The sequence below is a fragment of the Diabrotica virgifera genome, chromosome 3 (assembly GCF_917563875.1).
Source record: "Diabrotica virgifera virgifera chromosome 3, PGI_DIABVI_V3a".
NCBI classification, from domain to species: domain Eukaryota; kingdom Metazoa; phylum Arthropoda; class Insecta; order Coleoptera; family Chrysomelidae; genus Diabrotica; species Diabrotica virgifera.
Genome location: NC_065445.1, coordinates 76,193,816 through 76,220,061, shown reverse-complemented (window position 1 = coordinate 76,220,061; position 26,246 = coordinate 76,193,816). Strand labels below are relative to the sequence as shown.

Genomic DNA, 26,246 nt, shown 5'->3' with positions numbered 1-26,246 from the left:
GCCTCTTGGCCTGTTCTTAACCGATTTTGAGCTTATATATTCGTAGCTGTGATGTTGACTTCCAGCTATCTCGCCACCTTTTAAAGGGCCTTCCTATTGGTCTCTTGCCTGTTGGCTTCGAATCTCTGGCTATACGGGCTATTCTCTCGCTGTCCATTCTCGTCACATGCTGATTCCACTCTCGTCTTCTCTGTCTTCCCCACCGTAATATATCTTGTATGTTACAGAGATCTCTTATTTTGACGTTCGGTATTCTGTCTCTCAGTGTTTTCCCAGTTATTGACCTCAGCGTTCTCATTTCTGATGTTCTCAGTATCCTCTTGGTTTCTGCTGTGTCACATCTTATTTCTATCGCGTATGTCATGATCGGTCTCACACATGATTTGTATATGCGTACTTTCCCTTCCAGGCTCATATCTTTGTTTTTCCAGATGACATCCCTCAGACATCCTGACACGTAATTGGCTTTATTTGCTTGCTTTCGGACGCTCTCTTTAACATCTCCATAACTACATATTTTGACTCCCAGATATTCTAATCTCGAGACTTGTTCAATTAGTTCGTTGTTATTTACTAATTTGCATCTTATGGCACTACCTGCTTGTTTCTTTATGTCATAATCCCATCTTTAGTTGAATATCATCTTCGTCTCTTGGTGCCTAGGAATAAGATAACTAGGGTGATAACCAGTAATAAATTTGACATAGTGAACAAGAATGAATGTTGTTCGATGAATAGAAAGGGCCTAGCCGGGTAAGATGATGAAAAGTGCCCCCAACTCGATTCGAATTCCATATAGGTCACCGTTTAGCATATATAGTGAAACTAACTTTCTGAAATTTTTAGCCCTCTAGGTGGTCATGTGACCCACCTAGAGCCTAATTAGGCTTTTTAAGTTTTTATTTTTTATCTCAGCCGCATCGAGAACTAGCGAAAAACTTTAAATAAAAAAGTTGTAAGCTTTAAAAAGTTCTGTCCGAAAAAATTTTTTTTTTAATTTTTGGCTGGAAATTTAAATTTTAGAACGATTTTAAAATTTTAAATGAGTATAAAAAAATAACTAAGACATTCGTTTTCACGAAAAAAATATATAACGTGTATTTTTGCATAATATTTCACCCTGAATTTTTTCAAATTTTTAAAATTGGTGAAACGCACCTTTAAAAATAAAAAACCGCATTTTTTCGGTTTTTTTTTTCGTTTTTTGATACAATTTTATACATATTTTTCAAAAAAGGTAATACCGTCACTAGAATAGGTAAAAAACTGAAAAATAATTGGGGTTTGCTTAATAAAAATTTTTTGTAATCCCATCCATTTTCAGTATACAGGGCGTTGAAGAAAACAAAATTTTACACATTTTTTACGATTTTGACCCGTGTTGAGCTGCCCCCCCCCCACTTGCAAAAATTAAAAAACAAATAGCCCTGATTTATGAGCTATTTATGAGCTCTCATATTCCGCAAACTAAAAATTTTGAGCTCGTTCCACTGAGCAGGAATTTAATACCCTAGTGGGGGGGGCTGAGTCAGCCCCCCCCCCCCACTACTTAAAAATAGGAATATTGAATCGGTTTTTGCGGCAGAATTACGAGCTATTTATGAGCTCTTGAATTTATATAGTTTCGATTTTTGAGCTCATCCCCTTCACACCCAAACAACCCTTTAATTGATTTAACTTAAGAGAAAGATGCTGAGAAAACTTAAAATATATCGTATTGCGGATATAATTCCTATAGCTTATATACTCTAAGAATAAACTATTAAATCAAGGGCATTTCGATTATTGAGCTACAACCCCTTCGCAAGAAAACCACCCTATCTTCCCGGCTTAAGAGAAAGTTGTACTTAAAATGCGTGAAACTAATTATTTGGCAACTACATATTATCATTTAATAATTTATAAGCTTCCAAATTACGCGCTTTTAGATCAGTAAATTGCAATTTATTTTGTATAGTGCAGTCACTGAAGGTAAAAATCAACGATTACCTTCAAGTTCGGTGAACCTTCATCGATTTTCACGAAAATTGGTCAGTGGTTAGAGGATACGTCAAGAAACAAAGGTGACATGGTACCACCTTGCGCCTTTACCCTGAGGGTGGATACCGCCCCTTCTCCGGGGTGAAAATTATTTTATAAAAAATAACTGCACAAATCAATAAAAGAACAAATTAAAAGCAAAATTTATTATATAAAGTTAATAAAATAAGTCAATACTTTTTAAGTTATGAAAGATCAAAGATTTTAATTATCTGTGAAAAAAATGCATGTTTTGAAGAGGTATTTTGTAAATCACTGAAAAACTGTAAATTTTTACAAAAAAGTTAATAGTAGTTTAATTCGTATAGCTTATATTCTAGGAATAAACTCTTAAATCACGCACCTTTCGATTATATAGCTACAACCCCTTCGCAAGAAAACGACCCCATTTTCCCGGCTTAATATAGAGTTGTTCTTAAAATAATTTAAATTGATTATTTGGCGACTACATATCGTTTAATAATTTATTAGCTTGCAAAATATACGCATCTCAATTATTGAATTGCCATTTTCTTTAATAAAAAATATAATAAATTGCTTACTTGAAAAACCTTTAATGTTAATTTAAAGTAAGTTATTGGTAATTAAATGTATATTTTTTTCCGCGACTGTTCAAATCTAAGGGTTCAAGCTTAAAAACGGGAAAAAGATGCAATTTATAACACTTAGGTACTAAATACTTGTCAAAGTACTTAGAAATACCCATCAAAAATAAGATCCAGAAAAAGTTGATAGTATCAAACCCCGCTCACCAATTTTCGTGAAAATGAATGGAGATTTACCGAAATCGAAGGTCATAGTTGATTTTTACCTTCAGTGACTGCACTATAGAAAGAAAATGGCAATTCAATAATTGAGATGCGTATATTTTGCGAGCTCATAAATTATTAAACAATATATAGTCGACAAATAATTAATTTAAATTATTTTAAGTACAACCCTCTCTTAAGCCGGGAATATGGGATGGTTTTCTTGCGAAGGGGTTGTAGTTCAATAATCGAAAGGCGCGTGATTTTAGAGATTATTCTTAGAATATAAGCTATACGAATTAAACTACTATTAACTTTTTTGTAAAAACTTACAGTTTTTCAGTGATTTACAAAAAACATCTTCAAAACATGCATTTTTTTCACAAATAATTAAAATCTTTGATCTTTAATAACTTAAAAAGTATTGACTTATTTTATTAACTTTATATAATAAATTTTGCTTTTAATTTGTTCTTTTATTGATTTGTGCATTAATTTTTTATAAAATAATTTTCACCCCGGAGAAGGGGCGGTATCCACCCTCAGGCTAAAGACGCAAGGTGGTACCATGTCACCTTTGTTTCTTGACGTATCCTCTAACCACTGACCAATTTTCGTGAAAATCGATGGAGGTTCACCGAAATTGAAGGTAATCGTTGATTTTTTACCTTCAGTGACTGCACTATACAAAATAAATTGCAATTTACTGATCTAAATGCGCGTAATTTGGAAGCTTATAAATTATTAAATGATATGTAGTCGCCAAATAATTAGTTTAACGCATTTTAAGTACAACTTTCTCTTAAGCCGGGAAGATAGGGTGGTTTTCTTGCGAAGGGGTTGTAGCTCAATAATCGAAATGCCCTTGATTTAATAGTTTATTCTTAGAGTATATAAGCTATAGGAATTATATCCGCAATACGATATATTTTAAGTTTTCTCAGCATCTTTCTCTTAAGTTAAATCAATTAAAGGGTTGTTTGGGGGTGAAGGGGATGAGCTCAAAAATCGAAACTATATAATTTCAAGAGCTCATAAATAGCTCGTAATTCTGCCGCAAAAACCGATTCAATATTCCTATTTTTAAGGCTGACTCAGCCCCCCCCCCCACTAGGGTATTAAATTCCTGCTCAGTGGAACGAGCTCAAAATTTTTAGTTTGCGGAATATGAGAGCTAATAAATAGCTCATAAATCAGGGCTATTTGTTTTTTAATTTTTGCAAGTGGGGGGGGCCAGCTCAACACGGGTACGATTTTGCCGAAACTACTGGCAACATTATAATAAAATTTGGCGAGTTTTAAGAGGTAGTTGTTGTGCATTTTTTGACATACAATTAAGAATTTTATATTTATCATTGGCGCGTATACGGGTAATAGTCTGAACTTTTTAAAGAAAAAAGATAGTACGCCACTGACATATTTCAAATTAACAATCCTTTTTGAATTCCTCGTTTAATTTGTGACAAAAAATCTATCTTCCTATTTTTTCATACGACGCGCCATTTTTATTCAAAAAATAAAATATCTTAACCCTTACAAAGTGTTCGAACTTCTATTATTAGTTTCTACATCTACATACGTAAACTCGTACGTTCATTATAAAAACTAATTCGAATACTTTGGAAGCGTTAAGGTATTTTATTTTTTGCAGCAAAACGGCGCCTCGTATGAAAAAATGATAAGATAGTTTTTTTATCGCAAATGAGGAATTTAAAAATGATTGTTAATTTGAAATATGTCAGTGGCGTACTATCTTTTTTTCTTTGAAAAGTTCAGACCATTATCCCTAAGCGCGCCAATGATGAATATCAAATCCTTAACTGTATGTCAAAACATGCACAATAACTACCTCTTAAAACCCGCCAAGTTTTATTACAATGTTGCCAGTAGTTTCGGCAAAATCGTAAAAAATGTGCAAAATTTTGTTTTCTTCAACGCCCTGTATCTTGAAAATGGATGGTGTTACAAAAAATTTTTATTAAGCAAACCCCAATTCTTTTTAGTTTTTTACCTGCTCCAGTGACGGTGTTACCTTTTTTGAAAAATATGTATAAAATTGTATCAAAAAACGAAAAAAAAAACAAAAAATGCGGTTTTTTATTTTTGAAGGTGCGTTTCACCAATTTTAAAAATTTGAAAAAATTCAGGGTGAAATATTATGCAAAAATACACGTTATATATTTTTTTCGTGAAAACGAATGTCTTAGTTATTTTTTTATACTCATTTAAAATTTTAAAATCGTTCTAAAATTTAAATTTCCCGCCAAAAATTAAAAAAAAAAAATTTTGCACAGAACTTTTTAAATCTTACAAGTTTTTTATTTAAAGTTTTTCGCTAGTTCTCGATGCGGCTGAGATAAAAAATAAAAACATAAGAAGCCTAATTAGGCTCTAGGTGGGTCACATGACCACCTAGGGGGCTAAAAATTTCAGAATTCGAATCGAGTTGGGGGCACTTTTCATCATCTTACCCGGCTAGGCCCTTTGATTTTATTTTTACTAAGAATGATTTTACTTCTTAATTATTCTTTGGGAATTTGTTCGTGAACTCTTTCTTCACTTCTTACTAGATATTGTTATCACTACTTCTTCTTCTTCTTCTTCTTCTTCTTCTTCTTCTTCTTCTTCTTGTTCTTCTTCTTCTTCTTCTTCTTCTTCTTCTTCTTCTCCTTCTTACATTAGGCCTCTTGGCCTGTTCTTAACCGATTTTGAGCTTGTATTCGTAGCTGTGATGTTGACTGCCAGCTATCTCGCCACCTTTTAAAGGGCCTCTTCTGATTGGTCTCTTGCCTGTTGGCTTCGAATCCCTGGCTATACGGGCCAGGGATTCGAAGGACCTTGACACTACTAGGGATTTTGTCTAAACTGTTGATATTTTCATGTTGTAGTTCTTCGCCACTGTATTGAAAGTTTGTGCCATTCGCTGTAGGTTATCCTAGTTATCGGAGATTAAGATTACGTCGTCAGCATAACAGAGGATTTTTATTTGTTTTTCTGCCATCTTATATCCTTTTCCAGTACCTTTAATATTTTCTATGATTTTGTACATTACTAAATTAAAAAGCAATGGACTCAAGCTATCCCCTTGTCTGATTCCCGAGTTGATTTCTGCTTCCGATGTTAGTTCATTCTTGACTTTTATTCTGTTTTTGTTCCTTATCATCCTTATCATCTTGTTGGGCTGATTTTTCTCCTTTAGCAATCTTAGCACATCGTCCAATCTTACACAATCCAAGGCCTTAGTCAGATCTATAAAGCACATTATTATATTCCAGTGCTTTCTCAGAAATTTGTCTGGCTATAAATATGGCGTCTATTGTGGACCTATTTTCCGAAAACCTTGTTCTTTACTAATTGTGTATTCTTCATTTATTTTATTGGCAAGTGTTTTTGTTAAAAGTTTAAGATTTGTATTCAGCAAGGTGATAATACGGTAGTTGTTAGGGTCTTTGCTGTTTCCTCTCTTGTGTATAGGTATTGTTATACTCGTCCTCCACTGGCCTGGTATACGCTGGCTACATATTATTTCTTGAAAGAGAAATTTAGGAGTTCATTTGGTGTCCCATCGGGTCCTGGGGCTTTTCTATTGTTATCACGAGATAACTTATTTTAAGGAGTTTAAATTTTTTTACTTGCTCTACCACTTGGTTTTTAATCTCAAATAATGTATTTGTATTTTAATCCATAATACCAGTGTTTAATATTTAAGGCTGTATACAAGAATCAAGTAGAAATAGTAGAGCAAACCAAAGGTGAACCATGCGATTGTTATATTTGTAAATGCTCTATGTGTAAAGATCCCAATGTAACTCAAGCGAAAGGAGATATAACTCGTGAGACACAAATTTCCAAATGTCACTGTACAAAATGTACTTGTGAGCCAGGGGATCCCGCAATTCATCCGATTACTTTGAAAGAAGGTAATAAACGTATACACTTCATTATACGTAATTCATTAGTGAAGAGTTCATTGAACTATTAAGTACCTACTTAATTAATTTATAGATATATTTTTTGAGAATATTTTCATATTATTTTTTTAAGAGTGTCGTTGACTAGCAATTAAATAATAACGAATAGAGAATAGAGAATATTTTTTTAATATAAACTTAGGAATTTTAGGAAATATATCTGACAACCTTGATTCGAAAGCGGGTCTCTTTGATACCAAAATGAGGCATGTTTATGTTGGAAAATTATTAGTGGATGTATTGTACATCATGTGACAGCTCATTTAAAATCGTTTGAAATAGTGATTCTAAAAGTGTATAACACTTTATAAAATTTTTGAGAGCGCAGGTACAGAATTTCGATCGAATTATTTTTAATCGCATTAATTTTTTTTTTTTTTGGAATCATGAGAAAACTAATAAGTATTTTTGAAAAATGTAAACGCAGAATAAAAGACTACATGATTACTGAGGCCCGAAAGTTCCTTAGAATAAGCAAAAAGTTTCTTTTGAATTGTATATTTGAAATTAAAAATGATACTAAATTTTCTCTTTTTCACCCCTGTGACTTATTAAAATAATCATTATAGAGGTTCTCAGGGACTTCAGACCCTCGATTTTTTTTTTTTTTTTTTTTTTTATTTAATGTTGTAATATTTACAATCTGTCCTCAACTGAGAACAATAGGTAAATTATTTGACAAAAATTGAAAATTTTGACCTGTAGAGGGAGATCCAGTGATCACCCTCTTTACATAAATTAAATTAAAACAAATTAAAATAAGTTTAGTTATCACAGATTATTCGAATCTTCTTGCTAGATCCACTACTTTGAATCTCTTCAGGCGTCGTACATCATTGTGGTCATCAGTAAGGTTGCTGGCTAACTCATTTGGATGAGATTCTAGTCTCTTGGAATATTTTTTGTAATATTCCGTTATTACTGTTTTTATGGATGGCACATTGAGGTCTTGCTCTATCACATAGTTTGGCACGTACCAAGGGGCATTCAGCATTGTTCTAAGGACTTTGTTCTGGAATCTCTGCAATATTTCTAGGTTAGTTTGACTGGCTGTCCCCCAAAGTTGGATACCATAGGTCCACACTGGTTTTAATATAGTTTTATATATCAGCAGTTTGTTTTCAAGTGATAGTTGAGATTTACGACCGATGATCCAGTACATTTCTCGAAATTTTATTCCTAGTTGTTTTCTTTTTGTAAAAATGTGTTTTTGCCAAGTTAATCTCCTATCAAGATGGATTCCTAGGTACTTGACAGTATCGGTTTGTGGGAGTTGAGTTTCATTTAGTGTTACAGATGGACATGTTTGTCTTCTCATGGTGAAGGTTACATGGATGGATTTACTCTCATTCGCCTTTATCTTCCAATTTTTTAAGCCATATTTGTATATTATTAAGGTCTTTCTGAAGGGTTCTGGATGCTGTATTTGGATCATCGATAGTAGGATTATCGAGACCCTCGATAATACTGTAATATTTTATTCTGCGTTTAAATTTTTTAAAAATACTAATTAGTTTTCTCATGAATACGATAATAGACACACGAAAACTTCCTTCCAGTACGGACTACACTTGGAAACGAAATGAAATTATTCGGCACTTCGGCAGAGGTAACAGCATTGTTTAACAAAGTATTCTTTTTTAAACAATGCTTGGGAAAAGCCGTTACATTTCAAATGGTCAAGCAAAACATTTATTGTTTCAACAACTGCGTTTATTGTTACCATGAACGCATTGATTGTGGTTACTAAACGCAGTAGTAGATTGATTAATGCATTCGTTGTCATAACAATCAGTTTACATCTATGGAATAATCAAATATTACTCTGTAAGTTGTCACGATAAACCAAGGTAATTACTTATCATCTATGAAATCAAGAAAGTGTTTTGCTGTCAGAATTAATAATATTATTAAATATACGAAACTCACTTATCGGCTGAATAAATTGAGTGTTATTGATTAATGTACTCTAGTTATTTTCACAATAATTATTCAATCATTGTGACAATAACCAAATACAGTGATCAATGTCTAAAAGTTCGTTGAAACAAAAAATTAAATTGTTGTTACCACGAAATACTATTCAATAATCACTTTTAATCAATATTACGAATTAAATTTTTTTGAGTGTTGCAAAATTTGCGAGATAGCATTGTAACTGCGTCACTATTACAAATGAGACTACAAACTACAAGAGACCCATCAGGTGTTTGTAAAGTGGCCAAACCCAAACCTTAGAAATAGACTGCATTAAGTAGGATTAAATACTTGAAGATCTGTCGCCTGTGTTGTCCAGAGGAAATCGCATTCATCGACTTCAGTGGGCACAAGAACACGCAAATTGGTTAGACGTAAGTGGGCCTCTGCTTTTTTCACAGATGATGATAGAATATTTCGTGACGATAATGAAATTGAGGTTTTACCATGGCCTGAACAATCGCCAGATTTAAACCCAATTGAGCATGTATGGGATATATAGGCATATGTACGCATTTTACAACAAAATATTGCGTTCAATATAATACAGCAACTGTTTGAGAGCCTCTCAATGGAGTGGAACAGAATACCGCAGCAAGACATTTACCATCTGATCAAGAGTTTGCCTAACAGATATAGAACACTAATCAGAAACTCTAGAGCTCACACACAATACTAATTTCTAAAGACTAGTCTATTGCAGGGGCGGCCCGTCGGGGTAGGCAAGGTAGGCGCCGCCTACCCTCTTCAAATGTAGTATAATAATATAAATTATTAATATAAATTACTTATTTCAAAATTGTAATTTATAAATTTTGACACAATACCTACAATAAAATAGCAAAAATTATCCAAATTATTTTTAAAAATATCCAAAAAATTTTCTCCGTAGTTATAATTATTGTACGCTCCTTGTAGTATCAGTAGTACTGTATTAGATTCTATATTCTTCCTTGGTCAGGCACTTGAAAACGTAGCCTGAAATAGAACGACGCCAACACCGAATTGACGTACGATCTCTCTCTGTTTACGCGAGCAAGCCTGCTGCAGGTCTGCTGGTAGCGACCGTATTCTACGATTTTGAAATTGCGGATAGGCACAGAGTCTTAGTGCCGGCGCAAATTGATCCTAAGCGAACACAACCTGGCACCGGCGAGGTGCGTAGAGAGTTCTGCGCATCCTAATATCAGTGAATCCAGTGCCAGGTCTAGCATGCGAACTTTGCGAACGTTTGTCATCGGCGTACAGTTTTCTGGTGTCGTGGGACGCGTGACTCAATTCTCAGTTGCGGTTTTGTTTTCGAGATGGACGTAGAAAAGCTAATAGAACTCGTTCGGAATTACTATTATTATAAACAACACTGATTGTGATTGGATTGTCGTTGCAAAAACTGCTTACCTATTACATATATTTATATCTTGTCTACATATTTTATTTTTAAGCATGAACAAGCCCGGTATGATGACACATTTTATTTGAGGGTTGTGCGATATTCACAGATATGCTTAACGGTTTTTAATGATAATGTTGTGTAGATTTAGGAAATGAATGATATTTACAAAAATGTTATACCTATTGAAAAGGGATTACGCCATTATTTGTGACATTGTATTTCTAGGCCTGGATCCCGCGTACCAACAAAAAGTTGATTAATAGCAAGCTGAAAATTTGTTAATAGCTTAACGGTGTCTCGTCAGACAAACTTTGATGTACGGGAACACTGAAACAGGGGAAGTTTTAATTGTGGAACAGGTTAAAAATTTGGAACGTCAGACTACAAAAACGTTCCATATATTTTGCCGGACATACCTTCCAGTTGATTTGTTACCATTTCATTAAACTCTCATGGAAAAATTAGACTGGTGTTTATCACTAACTGGGCATTTTAATGAGTGAAATAGGAAGAACATGTCAAATAACAGGAATCATGTTGGTTAGTAATAGCAGTCTGATTTTTGAATGAGAGTTTAATGATAGGGTAACAAATCGATTGGTTGTTCTGTCCGACAAAATACATGGGACGTTTTCGTAATGTGACGTTCCAAATTTTTAAACTGTTCCACTATTAAACCTTCCCCTGTTCCAGTGTTCCTGTTCATCAAAGTTTGTCCGAATAGACACCGTTAAGCTACAAACAAATTTTCAGTTTGCCGGATCCAGGTCTATAAAGTATGTTTTGCTTTTAAAATAAAAGGTGTCCTTCATTTTGTGTAGGTTCATTTAATAAAAATAAAAGTTAAGTTTCTGTAATACTTAAGAGGCGGCATTTCGAATACTTGCATCATATTGAAAAGATGTACCGCACGGCTCTGTAGTTACTGTGGCTTTTGCCAATAAATCAAAGTTATGCGTTTACAAGAGCATATTATTTGAAAAATAAGGAGCACCATAATGTGTCATAATTATAATCTCCTTTATACAGATCAAAAAATTGTTTAGTATGTATTTCTAAATCCACACAATCATTGGAAAATGATTCATGGTAAAAAATATCTATTAATGACACTGTTATCGACAAAGTCGATCAATTTTAAACTTGTCATCATATATTTATTAGACTTTTGTTTATCGTTAAAAATTAAATGATGGTTGTGAATTGTATTTTTTGTGTTATTTAATATTTTAGCAAAAACATAATCAGCAAAAATCTTATTTAAAACATGCGAACCGTTTTTGCAATCACAATCAATGCAGTGTTTAACTTATGCTTGTTATTATAAAGGTATGTAGAAATAGAATACTCAGTGTAAGATATCTTTTTATGCACCCCGCTTATGATTAAATTCGATGTTTTCAAAAGTCATACCGCTACGACTACTAGGGACGTGTAAAGTATTTTTAAAACGTTACTAGTTACATGTACGGAACTACCGTTTTTTAGTTGCCTACTCAATTCAGTACAAGGATCAGGTACATCAGTATTCTGTAATCAGTATTTGTACTCAGCACCACTGAGAAACGGTATCAATAGTAACCGTTACACGTTTGCACTTATTTTGCCCGTCTCTATTCGTTACGGCGACAGCCGACGGTCGGGTTAGCTTGTGTTTAATATGCGGTACGCTAGAAAAATAACTGCACAGGTCACCCGTCCCACCGGCGCAGGTTGTGACTCGCTTAAGTTCAATATGCGCCGGGACTTATAGCCGGACCTACAAAATTTTATCAGTTGCTTCTCTTGTGTCTTGTGAAACTGTTTTAAATAATTGATTTTTGATTTTGGCTGTTATTAGTAGGTTAACCTTTAACTACCCGCGCATCAAGTTATGACATAACTACACGCGTGGCGTACTTTATACGCAACAAGAAAATACACAATAACAGCGGATTTGTTTTTTTTTTTTTTTTTTTTTTTAAAAATACACTTAGTTGTTTGTTATAAACCTTATTTGGCATCAGTAAATACTTGGAGTTCCTTCTCAGTAAGCCAATTGGGATTTATAACTGGAATTACGGAATAACTGGATTCCATGATAAATAAAATTGCTAATAAAAAATTTTTTGAAATGTAATTTTTTACGGGAGAAAAAGTATTGATTATAAAGAAAAATATATTTTGTGCCATAATGACTAAAAAACAATTAAAATATGTACTTACATTACTACTTATATTAATATAATCGTGGCGCATATTGTGCACCACCGGAAACAACAAATAATAAACTGTAAATTACGATCTTCCCAGAACACCGATTATAACGAAACTAAAACCAAATTGTAAAGCACATTCCAGTGATAGGTTAGAGACATAAACAAGGTCAAAAATTAAATTTTTAAATATATTTGCAGTCTGCAGTAGAATTCTTATATCTAGCGTACAAAATACGCCAGCGCGTGTAGTTAAAGGTTAAGTATTGAATAAAATTAGGTAGGACAATTTAAATTTGTTTATGAAAACTGAATAATAAACAGGTAAATTTGAGATCGGTCTATTAAAGGGCATTTTAATTTTATATTAATTTAGTAATAATTCACTAACGACAAATAAATCTGTGAATAGTTATTTGTCAGTCGTCCATTATATTTTTATTGTGTTTCAATACAATTTGGATAATTTAAAGTTAAACTGACGAATTGTGTTATTAGATTATATAGATAATTAATAATTTAAAGCGAGGTTAATTGTTAACCTCGTGTTAACAATTTATTCTAAGAGTAAATTATTATTTGATACATAAATAAAATAAGTAATATTTGACGTTGTTGAAACGTAGGTGTGTTAGTTTTATTGGTGGAAAAACTTTAGTCATCGAATATGAATATTTTAAACGATGTAATATGCAGTTTGATCGAGACGCCTTTTTCAAGGCGCCAAAATCAAGAAAGATCAGAAATTATTTCAATGGGCCGGCCTTTACCAAATTTAACAATTTTATCCACAGATAAGACAAAAGACAATCGACCATTTTCGAGATCGTTTAAAACAGTATGGTAAGAAAATCATAAATGGCTAAGCGGAAGTTATTTTAAAAATTCACTTTTCTATTGGCCTGGTCTGTTGCTCTCAAATTTGAAGCAAAATGTTTGGGTGAGTCAGGGATATTCAGATTTGAAAAATTTATCAGCTAGTGTAAAAAAACATGAATCTTCGAAAGAACATTTAAACAATTGCTTAGGTTTAAAACGGTTAGAAAAAAATAAACAAACTATTGACAGTGCTTTAGCTGGACAAATTTCTCTATCTAATAAGATATATAATGAAGAAGTTGAAAAAGATTGAAGAAGTTGAAGAAATTGATGTTACAATTCTGTTAGTAAAACAAGAACTTGCATTTCGCGGTCGTGATGAGAGTTTTTAATCGAAAATCGTTTTTTCGCGGTCGAAATTTTTAATTTAGTAGTTAAACGCGATCAGGAAATCCAAGATCATGTTAAAAAATAGAAGGGGTGTTCACGGGTTTGTCAAAAACAATACAAAATGATTTAATATATTGCCTTGCCGATTACGTAAAAAATGAAATTTCAACAGAAATTAATGAAAGTCAATTTTTTTATATACTAGCGGACGATACTGCTGATATAACCGAAAAATCACAGTGTACTTTAACAATCCGTTTTGTTAACAAAGTTGGTCAGGTAACAGAAAGATTTTTAGGGTTTTTTGATGTTAGCGAGAATAGATCTGCAGACGCTCTATATAGTATAATTTCAAACGTGCTTGAGCCATATGATTACAAAAATAAATTAATTGCTCAATTTTACGATGGTGCAAGTGTAATGGCTGGCTCTTTAAACGGATTACAATCAAAAATTAAAGTAGATGCTCCAAAAGCAATTTTTACACATTGTTGCGCTCATAGATTGCATTTAGTATTGCAAGACGGCTCAAAATGTATTACAAATTGTAGGATATTTTTTGTCGCCTACCCGAAGTATATGTGTAGCCTACCCGCATACTGAGGTCACGAGCCGCCACTGCATTGGACCAACGATACTGATCTTTGGACGAAAATTAATGCTCCCCGTTTTTGAATCAATGTTTTTTTCGTTATATTTACGTACTTTTTTTGGTTCAGTGAATGTCATCTTCATGTATATTTGTATATAGCATACAAATAGTTAATAAGTAAACAAAATTACGACTTACTATCTACATAAAGATTACAAATATAGGTTGAAGCAACGATTTTTTGCCGATTCTCAAACTAATGTTAAGTATCTATGAGTTTAAAGAAAAAAAACATATATTTTTAATTAACACAAACAAGTTTTTATAATGTAATTTGGAAAAACTGAATAACTAAATATAACAGAAATTGATTCTTCTTATAAAATATATAAAAATATATATACTTATATTTATATTATATAAAAAATGTATACCTGATATCATGAAAATAAATACATCTACAATAACATCTCCATAAATACAACATCTCTCTGGGATTAATTATCACCACTTATACAAAAATCAAATGGATGAATGGCATTTTTCTTTGATTTCAAAAATCTAATATGATCTTCGACTTCTTGCTGGGTCTTCCCGATGTAAGAATGATTACTGGAAATCTCTGATGGTATATTTTATTATATATTTGGTTGTCCATTAAGATCTTTTTTTAACCATTTGATTAGTTCGTACAAAATATCGATGTAGAACCCAAAGAAGAACTGCATCTTAGCCATCTACAATTTATATTAATAATTATTATAAAAAATAAATCTAAATAGTGAACATAGTTGTATTTTTGAGTATCACATTTTTTATAGAAATATTTTAATTTATCCTGAAAAAAATTGCTAGATGTTGAGATGTTTATTTTTACTTTGATAGATACTACCGACTGCAAGAGTTAATAATATTTTTCAATTATTTACGGTTTGATCACCTAAAGATTTAATTTACTAATCTTTTATAAGATTATACCATTTAGAAATATTTTCAAATGGTTCCTATTTTCTTTTACCTATATGTCGAATTAGCTTTTGAAAAATTTACAGAGAACAAACATTAATAATACAATACTAGATATGCAGGATTGAATAATGAAATAGGTACTTACATTCGGTAATGTCTTCATGGGTAATCTTCTCAAATAAAAATTTATTTATTTTATCCTTGATATGACTTTCACACCGAAGAAAGGAGATAATTCTTTCGAAATTGCTGTCCCATCCATCAATAAGTCGATTTCCATTTCCAAATGCCACTCCAAAGTCCATATCAATCTGCAAAAGTGGAAATAGAAGTACAACTTTTTCTTATATAGAAATCCAACAAAATAATTTATAAGTAGTTAAAAATATATGTAAATACATACCTTATATAGAAAAATCACCAAATCACTAGTGCCAACACCGCTCCTCAGAGTCTGCAGGGTGACTGTCTGCTAGGAGGCTGCAACTGTTGTCACGTGATTTTTTTACACCAATAAAAACACTTATAGAGTTTAAAGAAATGTATCGGTTTATGTACAAGATTATTGCTACAATGTATTGATCATTGATCCAGGTATATTACATTAATACAATGATTGCGTTACATTAAAACAATGTATCGAGTTATTAATCAAAGTCGAAAACATTGATTTAATGTTATGAAAACATTGATTCAATAAACGAGTTCGTAATTTAACAAACACTGTACATTAGTGCAACGTTTTATATTCATTAATTTAACCGCATAATCCTGATGTATAGTTTTATATATACAATGAACAAATTATTAGTATTATGAAAAAAGTCATTGGATAGATAAAACGATTCATTGGATTAATCAGTATATTCATTATTTTTTAATGAATAGAATTACATTGTAATAATGAATATAGTCATTACTTAATGACTATGTGTTTATAGTATTAACGAAATTTTCATTGAATCAATGTAAAAAAGTCAATGATTGGCGTTCATTACCCAAGTTTTTTTTATGTATTTTGACCCGTAGAACACGAATTGTTTGGGTAACAGTTGATTCGGATGTCGATAAGATTATTATAAACAAAGAACTTGAGGAATTACATAACAGCGATTTCTCGCAAAACAAAACATTTTTTGTATTTTTTGGGACATTATAAGTAAAAAATGTTCTTACAGGTTTTTTCTTAGGATGCATAGTTTTCGAGATAAACGCGGTTGAACTTTCAAAAAATCGAAAAATTGCAATTTTTGAACCCGAATAACTTTTGATTAAATAAAATAGCAATTCTGCTTACCGCATTTGAAAGTTCACGTCGTCAAATTATATCGGTTTTGATTATTTGCATTGTTAAAAATTTATTTTTTTATTGTTAAACAAAGCTATAAACACATAGTGCTTGGGTGATGTTTTCAATGATCTCCCATTTAAAATCGAACGAGTATGTAGAGTAGGTACAAGTGCAAGCGAGGCTATTTCTACGTAGAATGCATTAAAACGCATGTATTAGGCACGGGAAATACTATGTGTTTATAGCTTTGTTTAACAAAAAAAAATTTTTTAAATAATCAAAACCGATAAAATTTGAGTTGAACTTTCAAATGCGGTAAGCAGAATTGCTATTTTGTTTTTTAATCAAAATTTATTCGGGTTCAAAAATTGCAATTTTTCGATTTTTTGAAAGTTCAACGGCATTTATTTCGAAAACTATGCATCCTACGAAAAAACTTGTAAGATCATTTTTTGCTTAGAATGATCCAAAAAATACAAAAAAAAAAGAATGTGTGTGTACTTTGTACGAACGTAAGAAGTTATACTTCTATTAAATGATTTCTTAAAAATAAATATACTTTAAACAGTTTGTTTTAATTTTTTTAAACACCAAACTAATTTTGTGCTTACCGCTTTCAAAAAAAAAAATTTAAAAAGTATAGGATTGCACTGGATTCGAACTTAAGACCTCTTCGGCCTCGATCTTTGGCCGAATTAGTCGAGGCATTGAAGCACAAAAAAAGGCCTTACTGTCGATTTATGGCACAGTAAGACGTATTGTAATGCAGTTTGGTGCGTTGGATTCGTGAGAATGTCAGGAAATTTTGTGAACTAATGTAATGAACAAGAAATCTGAAATTGCATTTGTGCATAAGAAAAATGCATTTCAAAAGTGCATTTTGAAATAGGCAATTATTATAAATTTGCAACTCGGTAAATAGTTGGGCAACATCCCGATTAATTATTTTAATTATTTTTAATCATCTTTAAGTCCATATAATAGTCTAAGATGTCAATAACCATTAATAATAAACAAAAAATTTTTCCTTATGGGGAATCGAACCAAGTACTAACACGTCCGTAACTACATGGTGATTGATTAGTAGGGTAAAGCTCAATAGCTCCGCTATAGTAATAGATAGCAATAGAAGTTAATAATAAAAATTTTAGCCACCTTTGAGCTTCACATTACAAAATTAGTTAGAATGTTACAGGGTGTTCGATAACACAGTGGCTGACCAAACTTATGTTTTTTTTAAATGGAACACCCTATACTTATTTTATTTTAAATTCAAAATCCTGTTAACTTCTCCATCACAAAAATATAAAAATGTGTTATGTTATACAGGGTATTTACAAAGTTATAACCAATTTTATATGAAAATCGTAACAAGTTCAACTCCCTGTATAAATAAAAATAAGCAAGACAACAATGGTTTATTAATGCCATATTTTTTAACGTATTTTCAAAACTTTCAAAAATGGTCGATATTGCGAATTTTCTTTATATCAAATACAGGGTGAGTCAAAACGCAAGTACATTATTTTATCAGTAATTTTAAATGGAACACCCTGTATTTTATACCACTATTGAAAAGTAACATTACTGTACTTTAATTTTTAGATAACATTCCCTATGTCTAAATTTATTAGTTTTCGAGATATTTTCATTTTTCAATGGACCAGTAGCGTGGCCACCCAAATCACCGGAATTTAATAAACTGGACTGATTTTTTGGGGTTACGTTAATAATGAAGTTTATAAAATACCTCCAACAACAAGGGATGAGATGAAAAATAGAATGCAAAGTGTATTTCGATGTGTTAATTTACAAATGCTCCGTAGAGTGAGTAGCTCATTCAATGATCCTTTTTAGGCGTGCATAAATGTGTTAGGAGATAATGTTGAACACCTTATGTAATTAAATATTAAAAATATTTTATTAAAAGTAGCTTCTAATTTTTTCAAACATGTTTTTTTGCAAAATGTATTACTGATAAATTATGTCTCGTTCTTTATTTGTTACATTGTTACATTTATATACAAAAGTAGTGTTTAATTGTCTTCACAAAATATTGTATTTTGTGTTTGTGTGTTATTTTTGTAAAATTTATCACTAATTTTCTTTGATTATTTGTTACATTTACATAAAAATATAGTTTTTAATTGTTTCAAAAATGTTGCATGTAGTGGTTGTGTTTTTGTTTGTAAAATGTATTACTAATAAATTATTTTTATTTCTTTATTTGCTACAGTGTTACATTGATTACCGGATTGATAATCGGTAATCTTCAATTGTCAATTCAGTCATGGCTTACTTAAAATTTAGATAAATTTAAACACCTAAAATAATTTGCTCTAAAAAATGAAAATATCTCGAAAACTAATAAATTTGGGCATAGGGAATGTTATATAAAAATTAAAGTACGTTAATGTTACTTTTCAATAATGATATAAAATACAGGGTGTTCCATTTAACATTACTGCGAAAATAATGTACTTGCGTTTTGACTCACCCTGTATTTGATATAAAGAAAATTAGCAATATCAATAATTCTTAAAAAATTTGACAATAAGTGAAAAATATGGCACTAATAAACCATTGCTGTTTTGCTTATTTTAATTTATACAGGGAGTTGAACTTGTTACGATTTTCATACAAAATTGGTTATAACTTTGTAAATACCCTATATAACATTACAAACCTTTATATTTTTGTGATGGAGAAATTAGCAGGATTTCGAATATAAAATAAAATATAGGGTGTTCCATTTAAAAAAACATAAGTTAGGTCTGCCACTGTGTTATCGAACACCCTGTAACATTATAACTAATTTTGTAATGTGAAGCTCAAAGGTGGCTAAAATTTTTGTTATTAACTTTTATTGCTATCTATTACTATAGCGGAGCTATTGAGCTTTACCCTACTAATCAATCTCCCTGTAGATACACATACCGCTAGCCTACGTAGACACTTGCTAGACATGGGCGATATTAGGTATAAACAAAAACAAATAGGTAAGTAAAAATTGTAAAGAAAATTACTACATACTTAAATGTATTATAAAATTAATATATTCCTAAATTTTAGAAGAAACATTCGTAAATAGGTACATTTATACAAAACATTCGAAAAATCGACACTTCAATCCTTCAAAGCCTCGACTAAATGCTATACCAAATACGCTACGAGGACTGTGTTAGTATCGGTTCGGACGTACCTACCTAATGACAATTCACGGTAACAAACAGACAAGGTGAATAAATATACAATAAAATGTTTTATTAATACTCATCTTACTCCTGAGGAAGACAAATCCAAAGACACAAAAATTATAATAAATATATTTACTAAAATCACTAATATACCTATTCTTTTCACACCTTTTCTTGCACTGATGTTTATACATAACTAGAAAGATTTTAGCCACTAAACGCCATACTGTCTGTATGCGCATGCGCGCAGTATTATGAAATGTTACTCTCAATCGCGCCTAAAGAAGTATAACTTCAAAAATATTTTGATTTGCGAGAAATCGCTGTTATGTAATTCCTCAAGTTCTTTGTCTATAACAGCCTTATCGACATCCGGATCAACTGTTACCCAAAAAATTCGTGTTCTACGGGTCAAAATACATAAAAAAAACGTGGGTAAGTCCATCTGAATAAAGGAGGCCGTTGTACCCCCCCTGGCGACAGGACTAATTTTAATACTGTTAGGTTAAGTTAGAGGCAGGTTCATAGACATATAGTCCGTCCGTCAGTGACGGTTTAAGGCACCATCGGGCCCTAGGCGGTCATAAGAAGTAGGCCTCTTTGTAGCGACCATTTACTTAAAACAAATTTACAGATATTTATGTTGTTTTGGGAAGTACCTAGTTACTCTAAAAATAAATTACGACAATGTAAAAAAGATCATTTTTCTATTTTCTTACATTTCGCAACAACTTCTCATTGATAGTCCATAGCTAATAGGCCAAAGAAAAAAGGGATATTGTGTCGATATGTGATTTTGCCCTGGGTATGAGTGCCACCCCTTCGGGGGTGAAAAAACATACATTCAAAATAAGTGCGGAAATGGATAAACTGATTAATTCTAAGTAACTTTTGTTCTATCGAGTTTTTCCACTAAATCAATACTTTTTGAGTTATTTGCAAGTGAATATGTTTGTTTTTCAACAAAAAAAGTTTTTCGCCAATAACTCAAAAATTAAGTATTTTATCGAAAAAATATTCTTAGAAAAAATATAGCGTATACAAAATTTAAAAAAATGGTATACAGTGCTAGTCAAAAGTCCGTACCCCCCTCGTATCTTTTGAACGGTTATAATTATAATAGTGAAATTTGGAGGGAGGAAATAAACGGACGTAAGCTTCTTAACTAGTCATGACAGGTGACGTAATAGTGACAGATGACGTTACAGAGCCACTGTGACCGTTAATTTTAAAAGGGACATTATGGCAAGTGATACCTCGTTTGAAAGGTATTGAAAATATCTATTCAGTCATACTAATTTTGTTTGAGTTTAAGCTAATTTTGATGAACAAATGAAATAAATATAAAATTGTAGTTTCGCATTTAATTAATAAAAATTCAAAATTCCGCCTATGATTACTTGTCAAACAGGTTGACGTTGACGTAAAAATTACTAGAGAATTAAAAAACGTCAACTTCTTTGAAAAAAAATCCATAGGCGGACATTTGAATTTCTATTAATTAAATTCGAAACTACAATATTATATTTATTTAATTTATTCACCAAAATCAAAATTAACCTAAACCCAAAAAAAATAGTATGACTGAATAGGTATTTTAAATACCTTTCAAACGAGGTATCACTTGCCATAAGGTCCTATTTAAAATTATCGGTCACAGTGGCTCTGTAACGTCATCTGTCACTATTACGTCACCTGTCATAAGTAGTTAAGAAGCTTACGTCCGTTTGTTTCCTCCCTCCAAATTTCAGTATTATAGGTATAACCGTTCAAAAGATACGAGGGGGGTACGGACTTTTGACTAGCACTGTATGTATGAAGTATGTAGACCCAGTATAAGCAGAACTGGAGCTAATGAAACGTAGATTTTTATTCGACAAATTCCAAATCAAATATTTCAACGTAAATAACCAAAAAATTAAGCACTTTTCGGTGAAAAATCATCACAACTTTTTTAAAGTGTTAAAAAAGTTTTATTTTTTTTTTAACAAATTTAAAGTATCAAAATTAAGCAAGTAAAGCTTAAAATAATGTTAATTCCTTTTTTTGGCAAAAAAATCTTGAAAATTTATGAAAATCTTGAAAAACTTATAAATAAGTATATTATACTGTAAGTTTCACCGGTTCACAGTGCTTATATTTCAAAACATTGGGATTTAAAGTAAAACAAATTTTTTGAAATTTTGAAAAAAAAATGTTTTGTTTTCAAAATAACTTAAAAATTATTAGTGATAACAAGAATCTTAAAAAGTAAAAAAATGTAGGTTTTGCTTTTCTGAATATTTTCAATTTTTTCTTGTTTGGAAGATAAAAATTGGTTAAGATATGACTGTTCAAAATTTGCATACCCTGGGTAGAGAATTTTTCATTTATTAAAAATTAATAAATGACAATAATTTCTATCCTTGTGGAATCGGTACTCACCGTAGGGTCCGCAAACGTTCGGATATAATTAGCGTCTCTTTGCAAAAACAATGAAGACTTTGCTAAGTAACAAGACATTTACTCAACACACACACTACCCGCTACACTAGGTACCTGATTGGAAAAATCCACTGTACCATGCCAACTGCCATTAGTTGTCGAGGCATTAAGCCAAATAAAAAAAATTGCATACACTCGTGATTAGTGACTTGTTCAAGCCCTTTCTACTACAGTTCTTTTATAAATAAGCCCTTTATACCGATAAAACTCACAGAGCATATAAACAATAAATAAGTAAAGTAGCTTGTGAAGCAGTAATAATTAATTTCATTTGGGATGCTACTTAGGGGGTTATTTTCACCAGTTTTTTTACCCAGAAAATGGGATTAACTTTATTCTTAGCGTATCTTGCTTACTTTTTATGCTAGATTTTTTTAAACAAGAATAATGCTTTTTTAAACATTTAAACAAGTTATGATGAGTTTTCCATGAGAAGTGCTTCATTTTTTGATTATTTCACGTTAAAATATTTGATTTGGAATTTGACGAACAAAAACCTTCTTTTCATTAGCTACAACTCTGCTTTTACTGGGTCTACAGACTGACTGCGTCTGCCACATACACCATTTTTTAAATTTTTTAAAAGCTATATTTTTGCTAAGATATTTTTTCGATAAAATACTTACTTTTTGAGTTATTTGCGAAAAACCGTCTAAATACGTGATATTTTTTGTTGAAAAATGAAGATATTCACTTGCAAATATCCCGAAATGTATTGACTTGATGAAAAAACTCTATTGAACAAAAGTTGCTTAGAATTAGTCAGTTTATCCACTTCCGGACGTATTTTGACGGTATATTTTTTCACCCTCGGGAAGGGTTGGACTCAACCGTGAAGCAAAAACACACATTGGCACAATATCACTTTTTTCTTTGACATGTTAGCAATGCTTATACCAAATTTCATGTCAATCCAAGCTCTTGTTTCAAATCCAAAGGTTCTTTAAAATCCGGAGGTTTTGCAATATTTTACCGTGAGTGAATGGACTAATACCCATCGGTGGGTAGAAATTGAAAAAAAGAAACGTACCATACCAAAATAATTATCAGCTTCTAAGCAAAATTTGCTTAAAAATTGATTACCAAATTGATTAGAACATGGAATATAAAAATGCATTTGAAGATAACTGCTTAATTTGTCTTGAAGTCGGTTGTATTTTTCTGATATTTGACAAAAGACAAAGCAAAACACTGAGTTTGATTGAAAATCATAAATTAAACATTTTCTTTTTTTTTTTGTCTCAGTTAGCCCTATTTGATTTTTTTAACATTTTAATTTTTTTAAATAACTGCTCAAATAATTAAATGTTAATTAATGCATTTGTGTGGGATGCAGGCCCCATCAAGTGCCCAGGCCCTAGGCGGCCGCCTAGTCCGCCTAATGGTTTATCCGGCACTGCCGTCCGCTATAACTTTTCCCATGTGGTACGATTCATTTTCAATCAAATTAAGTCAAAACAGAAAGTGAAACGTACGCCGATGTGTGTAGTATATAGTATACAGTATACAAAATGTATATACACATCGACGTTCGTTTCAATTTATGTTTTGACTTAATTTGATTGAAAATGAATCGTACCGCATGGGAAAAGTTATAGCGGACGGACATAATAGCTAGACTGCACACTGTAATCTAAAATTGTTCCCCCAATACGACAGAGAAAACTGTTTGTATTTAGGGTAGGCATCTCTTTCTAAAGAATGGGAAAAGAAAGAGAGGATTTAAAAACAATTAAAGTTAGAAAACTACAATACATAGGGCATATCATGAGGGGCGAGCATTACAACTTGTTACAATTAATAATAAAAGGAAAAATACAGGGTAGAAGGAGTTGTGGAAGAAGACGCATCTCCTGGTTAAACAATTTGTGAGCTTGGTTTAACTGTACTGCTGCTGATCTCTTTAGAGCAGCGGCATCGAAAGTGCGAATTGCCATGATGATTGCCGACCTTCTAAGAGGAGATGGTACATGAAGAAGAAGAAGATCTCTTTCTAAGTGGCGGGGATTATCAAATCGGCAGCAGTGAGAAAGTCATGTGGTCGATAAACGCCGCTGATTAGAAAGGGATGCATAGCCTGTTTACAAACACTTTTATCTGTCGCTCAGGAGGAACAGTTTTAAATTGCAGAGCGCAGATCTAATCCTGTATAAACGATTTTTAATTTACTATTTACTTTATGTGATAGCATAACAGTGGCGGTTCCTACAGTGCACGTGTGCACGTGCACTCCCACAATTATTTTCATACAAACATTATATATATTGTTGTGATCTTATTTTTGAAATCTGATGCTGTTCTCAGATGTAATTTATTTTAATTAATTAATTAATAATTATCTCATTAATCAAACAGATAAAATACCAATATAGTGTCAATCTCATGGCTAAATTATAATATCAATTACTTACTTTCGTGGCTTCAAAATATTTCTCAGTGGATTCCTAATCGGGATAGATAAAAGAGAGTAAAATAATACACACATATGAATTTCAATTAGAAATTATAAAAGCGTTTATTTTATCTAAATGGCATTAAATGCTTAATATTTCTTATATCTTATCTTTCTATCTTTATTTAATATAGCATTTACAAACATGAGAATCTTATTTCTTTTGTCTCCAAAGTTATTTTATTTAAAATGAACTATTATGATTTATCAGTGATAAATTGATTTAGGTTTGATGAAAAATTTTTAATAATGATTGTGTGCCTCAATTTTCAATGTGGTATTTAATACATAAACCATACATTCATGTCATAACAAAATAGACTGACCTTTACTGATGATTTGACAATGTCTTCACACAAAACACGTTTCCTCCTATCTTGGGTTGCGATCAAACGACTCGTACCAGCTTCCCAGTAAAACCTCTGCTCCTTTCTGAAAACTACGCCTCGTACAGCTCTCGTTCCTGCCTTCTCCTGATGCCGTGTTCTACCTTTTTCAAACACTTCAACAAAACCGGGATACTCTAGACTCAAGGAGTTATATACTATCTCGACTCGGCCTAACACTCGTTCCACGATATCTTACTTTTTATTTTTCACAAAAAAAAACAAAATAACTATACCGGCGTTTTACTTTTTTGCACACACCTCTCGAAAACTGGCCTTCGCCTTTCGATCGCCAAAAACATTCTGCCTCATATCTCTCATCCATCCTCCTACTTCCAAATTACCCCTTCCAGCATTCAAAAATCAACCAATCCCAAGCAACTTTCAGTTATTCGTATTTATCAACACAACTTTCCTTTTTCTAAATATCTTAATGGATTTCAAGAAAAAATAAGATTCCCATTTCAATTTTACTTTCTACATTAATACAACATTTAAAAATTTAATGACCTATTATCTTATTCACTAAAGTATTAGTTAGCGGTGGTTAATGACAAATCCTTCCGCGAACACTTTCTTTGTACACATCACTCTAATTGTTTATTTGAGTCGTATTGTTCCCGCGGTTCGTAAACACTTCTCCGAATCACTCTCTTAAAAGCTACCTATACATAATTTGTTTTATACAGGGTGTTCCAAATTTACATGCCCGTGGTCGAGAAAAATGAAATCCTTTATTTTAATTTGACTTTAATTTATAATTATAAACTTTTATTTCTTATATCAATTGGGAATATAACAATATATATACATATATATATATATATATATATATATATATATATATATATATATATATATATATATATATATATATATATATGGATTCCGACTTTAGGAAGCCAAAAACGCTATATCGCACCGGTCATACGAAGCCCGACACCTCCTTACGAAGCCCGGATTTAAATGTTATTTTAATAATGTTTCCTTTAATGTTTTATCAAAATTAATGTTATTAATGTTATTTCCCCAAAAAACGTACTTTACACCATCTCTCGATATTTTAACCAAGCTCAGAACATGTAAATACGCTTGGGCTTCATATATATTCGGACAAATTTTAGAAATGTACCATAGGTAGCTCTGAAATCATGATTAACAATACGAAGCCCGGGCTGCTTATGCCTGGAATTATTATCAAAACATACACTCGTAGTTCATGGTATCTACCACCAGTTTGCGCTGCGAAAAAAAGTATATACTCTGTAGAAGTTCAGCAGCGTTAGGAAGCCCACATTGAGCTACCGATTATAAGAAGCCCTGAAGTTTGGCAACGTTTTT

General features: G+C 31.8%; 1 protein-coding gene across 4 annotated transcripts in view; it reads left to right on the top strand.

Annotated features, from left to right (window-relative positions):
- Nucleotides 1–26,246, top strand: part of LOC126881153 (kielin/chordin-like protein) — a 101,709-nt gene that overhangs the window by 40,347 nt on the left and 35,116 nt on the right. For 3 of the 4 annotated variants that reach the window (XM_050645226.1, XM_050645227.1, XM_050645225.1), the window contains one exon: nucleotides 6,499–6,709. The exons of the other annotated variant lie outside the window; for it this stretch is intronic. In XM_050645226.1, the coding sequence (XP_050501183.1) occupies nucleotides 6,499–6,709 (211 nt within the window). The remainder of the gene's footprint in view (nucleotides 1–6,498; nucleotides 6,710–26,246) is intronic. 4 annotated transcript variants of the gene reach the window in all.